This window comes from Sinocyclocheilus anshuiensis, unplaced genomic scaffold (genome assembly GCF_001515605.1).
Source record: "Sinocyclocheilus anshuiensis isolate Anshui unplaced genomic scaffold, SAMN03320099.WGS_v1.1 scaffold723, whole genome shotgun sequence".
In the NCBI taxonomy this organism is placed as follows: Eukaryota; Metazoa; Chordata; class Actinopteri; order Cypriniformes; family Cyprinidae; genus Sinocyclocheilus; species Sinocyclocheilus anshuiensis.
The window spans coordinates 353083-360353 of NW_015551048.1; the positions used below are offsets into that span (position 1 = coordinate 353083).

The 7271-nt window shown below is 42.2% G+C and overlaps 1 protein-coding gene across 1 annotated transcript in view; it reads left to right on the forward strand.

Moving 5' to 3' along the window:
- ftr01 (finTRIM family, member 1) overlaps positions 1-5977 on the forward strand; it is a 10194-nt gene extending 4217 nt beyond the window's left edge. The window contains exons 4-7 of the mRNA XM_016451690.1: positions 2570-2729; positions 2854-2913; positions 3290-3626; positions 5803-5977. Coding sequence (XP_016307176.1) covers positions 2570-2729; positions 2854-2913; positions 3290-3626; positions 5803-5977 — 732 coding nt within the window. The remainder of the gene's footprint in view (positions 1-2569; positions 2730-2853; positions 2914-3289; positions 3627-5802) is intronic.
- The last annotated feature ends 1294 nt before the right edge of the window (positions 5978-7271 follow it).

Sequence of the window (7271 nt, forward strand, 5' to 3'; positions counted from 1 at the left end):
CTCAATCATCTATTAACAAAGGTGCGGGTTTATTTAGGCACTTCCGTCAGTGAATACACAGCCTGCAAAACACTAAAATAAATATCAAAGAAATAATACAGTTAAACAAGAAAGTAGCCTAAATAAGAAAGTTAAATACACCTGTCTACCGGACGCGAGCTGCGCGGCGCGACAAAATACTATAAAACTCATTATAATCAGTGATGCTACACTGGATGCGTCACGACATGACAAATCCCCGACAGTAAACTGCCTCGTCCTATTTATGAGGTACTGACACAGAGTTCAAATGTCCTGTGTAGACAGTAGACAGACTCAACCTGTTGCTGTTCTGAGGGTTCCCGGACTGGAATGGTTCATGAGTGAACTCTGAAGGCTCCCGGACTGGAGTGGGTTCATGAGTGGACTCTGAAGGCTCCTGGACTGGAGCGGGTTCCTGAGTGGACTCTGAGGGCTGCTGGACTGGAGCGGGCTCTGGAGTGGACTCTGAGGGCTACCGGACTGGAGCAAGCTCTGGAGTGGACTCTGAGGGCTCCCGGACTGGAGCAGACTCTGGAGTGGACTCTAAGGGCTCCCGGACTGGAGCGGATTCTGCGGTGAACTCTGAATGCTCCCAGACTGGAGCATGCTCTGGAGTGGACTCTGAATGCTCCCATGCACGCAGAACAGTCCAGAGGCCAAAGGCAAAGACAGCCTTCTTGACTATGGCAGCAGCAGTGAAATTTGATTGCTCTGTGGTGACCTGAGACCACCAGAGTCCGGTCCGCCAGGACCTGGGCCCTCCAGGACCACAACACTCGGGACCACTGGAGTCGGGTCCTCCAGGATCACCGGACTCAGGGCCACCGGAGTCGGGTCCTCCAGGACCACCGGACTCGGGACCAGTGGAGTCGGGTCCTCCAGGACCACCGGACTTCTCACTCATCTAACACACCCAATTTAACTCGTCAGCTCGTGTTTATTTTAGCACTTCAGTCAGTGAATAACGCAGCCTGCAAAACACTAAAATAAATATCAAAGAAATAATACAGTTAAACAAGAAAGTAGCCTAAATAAGAAAGTTAAATACACCCTGTCTACCGGACGCGAGCTGCGCGGCGCGACAAAATACTATAAAACTCATTATAATCAGTGATGCTACACTGGATGCGGCACGACACGACATGACAAATCCCCGACAGTAAACTGCCTCGTCCTATTTATGAGGTACTGACACAGAGTTCAAATGTCCTGTGTAGACAGTAGACAGACTCAACCTGTTGCTGTTCTGAGGGTTCCCGGACTGGAATGGTTCATGAGTGAACTCTGAAGGCTCCCGGACTGGAGTGGGTTCATGAGTGGACTCTGAAGGCTCCCGGACTGGAGCAGCTCTGGAGTGGACTCTGAGGGCTCCCGGACTGGAGTGGGCTCTGGAGTGGACTCTGAGGTCTCTTGGACTGGTGAGGTTTCTGGATTGGATTCTAGGCTGAGGCCCTTGAGATACCAGCTGCTCTGGCCGAAATCAGCGGTGGGTCCGCCAAACTAGCGATCAGCCCCAAGTGTCTTTGCAATGCCTGATTGTGTTCAATTGCAAGGTTCACGATGACTGGGAACACAGGAGTGGCATAACAGGTTCTGATGTGGCAGCCAAAACAGCTGGAGGCTCAGGGGTGGCAGCCATCTTATGAAGAGACTCTGGGCTGGTGGTCATCTTGTAAAGAGGCTCTAGAACAACCTCCTCTGAAGCGGACTCTGGAGCTACTTCCTCTGGAGCAGGCTCAGGATTGACAGGAGTGGACCTTGCTGCCCTCCTCCTTCTCGACCTTTGCTCGAGTGTGGGAATCGATGAAGGGTCCAGGACTTGACTTGCCAAGGGAGGTGGGGATGGGACAGTCCCAGCAGGTAAAGTCTGGTGGTGGTATACTACCTTTCCCTCCTAGCGGAGCTGCGAGTACCTGGAGAATATCCATAAATCCAATGATGTTACCAGGTGTTTATCCAAGCAGAGGTTAAAATGTCCTTAATGTCTGCATCCTGACAACCCAGCCTGTCCGCCCTTGTCCAGAACTTCTGGGCGAAAGCCCACACCTCCATTCCCTTTTAGCAAAGTCTCTCCAGCTTTTGAAGTCAGACCTTTCCTTCAGGGAGCAGAATCTTGTCCCTTATGCTGCTGGATCAGTATTGGCTGTAGTATTCTGTCACAGAATACTCTGACTTTGCAAAAGATCCAAGTGCAGCTTTTAATAAGAGTCACATAAGGCAAAAGACTGAGACCACCAGCACAGGGTACTACAAAAAAACAGATATCAGCAAAGCCCACACAGAAACAGTGCAATACTACAGCACCCAATGCTAAGTGAACAGTGTATAAATAGGGGACCTAACAAGGCTTATGACACACAGCTGGAAACAATGAGACCTGATAGACAGAGTAAAGGGTGATGGGAAACGAAATCCACAAGCAATAGGCAATGATCTGGGTGGAGTGCCCTCTGGTGGCTGTCATGGGCACTCCAGCAGATGGCTGTTACAGAATCATGCTGATGAAAACATTCATACTCATCTTTATTTTTTTCTGATATTTCTGTAGATGTTCCAGTACATCGCCGCTCCTCCTGAATCTACAGACTTATGCAGCATCACTGTCAGTTCTTTCATCTCTTTTCATGATGTGGCAAATTTAGTCTCTCAACTGAAGGAAAAACTAGAGGGTTTCTGTAAAGAAGAGGTAGAAAAGATCTTTGATAGTGGTAAAGTATCTGTAGCAGACATTCATTTACTCTCAAAAATAGCTCTGGCATCATGCAAGTACATCATACTAAAACATACTCGTTTTTACATGAAAATTGTGCTAATTTTGTCTGTTTTCTATAGTAACATGCATTGATATGACTACCAATAAACCAATGAGGACCAGGGAACAGTTCCTTCAGTGTAAGGAATTATGAAGCACACATATATACTGTACACATGCAAAAGGCACATTGTCCAAAGCTTTATATTTTAACAAGCTGCCAAACAGGAGCAAAGCATTCAAAATGTTAACATTCTGTTATTATTTACTCATCCTCATGTTGTTGCAAACCCATATAACTTTTAATTTCTTCTGTAAAACTCAAAAGACCTACAGTACTAGGTAGAATGCCCAGGCTTCTTTTTGAAAAGAATGGGGTTTTGTAATTTATGAGTAAAATAAAGGTCTGTGGTAAATATAAACTGGCGATACTTGGATGTTTTGCTCTACAACATAAATTACACACACATTCACAAACAAACAAACATTAACCTAATTGTGTTTTATCTCCATTAGATTCCTGCCAGCTCACTCTGGATTCAAACACAATGAATCGATTCCTTCGCCTGTCTGAAGAGAACAGTGTGGCTACTTGCACCGACACACCCCAGCATTACCCTGCTCACCCAGACAGATTTGATGGCTGTGTGCAGGTGTTTTGTAAAGAGAGTGTGTGTGGACGCTATTATTGGGAGGTTGAGTGGAGTGGGAGAAAAAGTGTGTGTATATCAGTGTCATACAAGAGCATCAGCAGGAAGCAATTTTTTGGATTTAATAATCAGTGTTGGAGTTTGTTCTGCTCTTCCTCCAGTTACATATTCAGGCACAATAACATAAAGACTGAGCTCCCTGTGTCCTCCAGATCCTCTAGAATAGGAGTGTATGTGGATCACAGTGTAGGAATTCTGTCCTTCTACAGCGTCTCTGACACAATGAGGCGATAGTAGAATATTGTCAAATCATAAAATTAAAAAAAAATTGTTCTCCTATTAATATTTTGTTAAATACGAGATTGCTCAATTTGAGTGTATTGCTCATTTGGAAATAAAAACGATATTTTTATTTGATAAAAAAAGAGTTTGTCCACTCCGTCGTATTGGGCAATCCGCCCCTTTATAAAAAGGCCATCCCCTTTAGTGACATCAGGACAACAGATTTTTTGTCTCTTCAGTGGCGGGAATTTCAACGGATGAGGTGAATAAGTTAGTGACTTTTCAATTGACAAATTTTCTGAAAGGCTTTTTCTGGTCCCAAGACTGGTGGTTCTTGAGTCTGGTGATCCCGGTAAGCTTGGCTTTGGTCGTCCCAGATGTCCCTTGTTCAGCGATCCCAGCCTTGACTACCCCGGTGGTCTCGATTTAAGTGGTCCTGCCAGTTTCTGCCTCCATGAGTCCTTGCCATTCAAGTCATGAGCATGGAGGTCACCCAAAACAGCCTGGGCACTCTGTCATGGTCATTAAGATTACTCTTGAGCCACCTTTTCTCCCAGTCATGGCTATGGAGGCCATCTCAGAACTGCCTGCTCTCCCTGTTCTCGCTTCCATCCAGTAGCATCATATCGTAGTAGCATTGTATACTGACATGGCTTATGTTTGTAGTCTAGACAAGGGTTTTGTTTTTTACCCAGAAACTTTTTTTTTTTCATAAATCCAAACCATTTGTGGACTTTGTACTAAAATAAAGGCAAGCCACACCTTATAAACATGTTTTGCATACATTACCAAACACAGAACCAAGCATTATTACTTATTAACTCATGAGGAAACTGAAACTTAAGTGTCGTCAAGCTGTCCTATATGTGTCTCTATTTGTGTGTACATATAGTGAAATGGCAGAAGCCAGATTTTCTCAGGACCAGTTCAGCTGCTCAGTGTGTCTGGATCTCCTGAAGGATCCAGTGACTATTCCCTGTGGACACAGTTACTGTATGAGCTGTATTACAGACTGCTGGAAACAGAAGAGAGTCTACAGATGCCCTCAGTGCAGACACACCTTCACTTCAAGACCTGCTTTATGTAAGAATGTCATAATTGCTGAAATGGTGGAGAAACTGAAGGCGACAGACTTACAAACAGCTGAACCTGGAGTTGTGGAGTGTGACGTCTGTACTGGGAAGAAATACAAAGCCGTCAAGTCCTGTGTGGAGTGTCTGAACTCTTACTGTCAAAGTCATCTTGAACAGCATGAGAATCTCTTTAAAGACAGGAGACACAATCTGATGGATCCCATTAGACGACTCCATGAGATGATCTGACCAAAACACAACAAACAACTGGAAATCTACTGTCGTACTGACCAGCAATTCATTTGTTATCCATGTTTAATGGATGAACATAAAAACCACAACACTGTAACAGCTGAAGCAGAAAGGATGGAGAAACAGGTATGAACTGAATTTAGACACTGATGTGCTAATGCTAAATGTTAGTGGTAAGGTTAAATTAATAATGCATTATCCAACATCATCATTGTGAAAGTTGATGAGTATTACAATTTATTTACATACTGATTTGGTGTCTGAGATTTTACAGCCTTTTCGTTTTCTTACAGAGGCTTTTGGGAGAAACACAAAGAAAGTTCCAGCAGGGAATTCAGGAGGGACAGAATCAGCTCCAGGAGCTGAGAGACGCTGTGAAGTCCCATAGAAATTAATATCATGCAATATGTAGAAATATCAGAAAGCATATTAAATTACACATTTTATATGGAAATTGTAGTAATTATATCTGTATTTTTCTCCATAGTAACATGCATTGAAACAACTCCCACTAATGAACCCAAGACTAGGGAACAGTTCCAGTGTAAGGCATTAAAGCATACACATACACACACACACATGCTGGTACACCTATCATAATGAGGACTTTCCATAGACATAATAAATTATATAATGAGGTAATGATATTTTCTATCCTTTAACCTCACCCCCATCCCTAAATTAATAATCAGTTCTGGAGTTTGTTCTGCTCTTCCTCCAGTTACATATTCAGGCACAATAACATAAAGACTGAGCTCCCTGTGTCCTCCAGATCCTCTAGAATAGGAGTGTATGTGGATCACAGTGTGGGAATTCTGTCCTTCTATAGCGTCTCTGACACAATGAGCCTCATCCACAGAATCCAGACCACATTCACTGAGCCTCTCTATCCTGGGTTTGGGTTTGATGTTGATTCATCAGTGAAACTGTGTCATCTAATAATGTAGATGAGAGATTGTTCATGTGTTAGATCGGGAGAAAAAGTATCTTTTAGAGTCTTTTGTATATATAATTGAAATACAGTGTAAAGTTGAGTATTATTAATTATGTATTTTCTGGATGACATGGAAATTTACAGACACTAAAATCATATAATTAAAATAAATACCTCAATAAATTCATGCAGTTCATGCAGTTTGTGAAAGAAAGCATTTAAACCTTAATCTAAACTTCCAGTAGGGAGCACTGCATTCCCGTCTGTATGAACGATCTTAAAGGAACACGCCACTATTTTTGAAAATATGCTCATTTTCCAACTCCCCTAGAGTTAAACAGTTGAGTTTTACCGTTTTCGAATGATTAAAAATTAGAGTATAGTTCGCAACTATATAAAATCGCAACTTTTCATTTTCCGTCGGTCTTAGTACACGATGTAACTACAGAAGAGACAAGTTTTAAATAGGAAAAATTTAGAAACTCTTTGGTCATTTTTGAGCGAGATGCTAACGTTCTAATCAGATTCAATGATCTATGCTAAGCTACAGCTAAAAGTGCTACCGCCAGACTCGGAGATCGGCTGAATGGATTCGAAAACGGTAAAACTCAACTGTTTAACTCTAGGGGAGTTGGAAAATGAGCCTATTTTCAAAAATAGTGGAGTGTTCCTTTAAGTGAAGTGCCGCCTAATTAATGATTGATATATATATACTTTACATAATTTATAACATTATATTTAATTTATACTAAACTTTATACCAGTATCATTATGTTCACATTCCTCCCACATATTATATCACGATGATTATGTCTCTTGTTTACATGATTCAAGATTCGGTCATATAAGAAGTGTTCACTGTAGGCTATTTCAGTCTATCTGGGTCAGGTTGGTAGCACTTTATTTTGCAGTCCTGTTACGCATGTGCATACTATGTACTTATTATATTAATTACAATATCTGGGTAATAACTAGGTACTGAACCTACCCCTAAACCTAACCTTAACCCATGTAATAATTACCTTATATAAGCACACATCCACACGTAAGTGCACGCCAACTGTAAAATAAAGTGCAACCCAGAGGTTTATGAACAGGACTGATTTTATTTGTATTTAACGGTAATTAGAAAAAGCTATAAAAATGAGTAGCATAAGTAGCATAGTAGTTGAGGAAAAACACACACACACACACACAAATCCACCAGAATTTGTCCACTCTCATAATTTTTAATGCATGGTACACTCTAAAAAATGCTGGGTTAAATACAACCCAGTGCTGGGTAAAATAGGGACAAACCCAGCAAT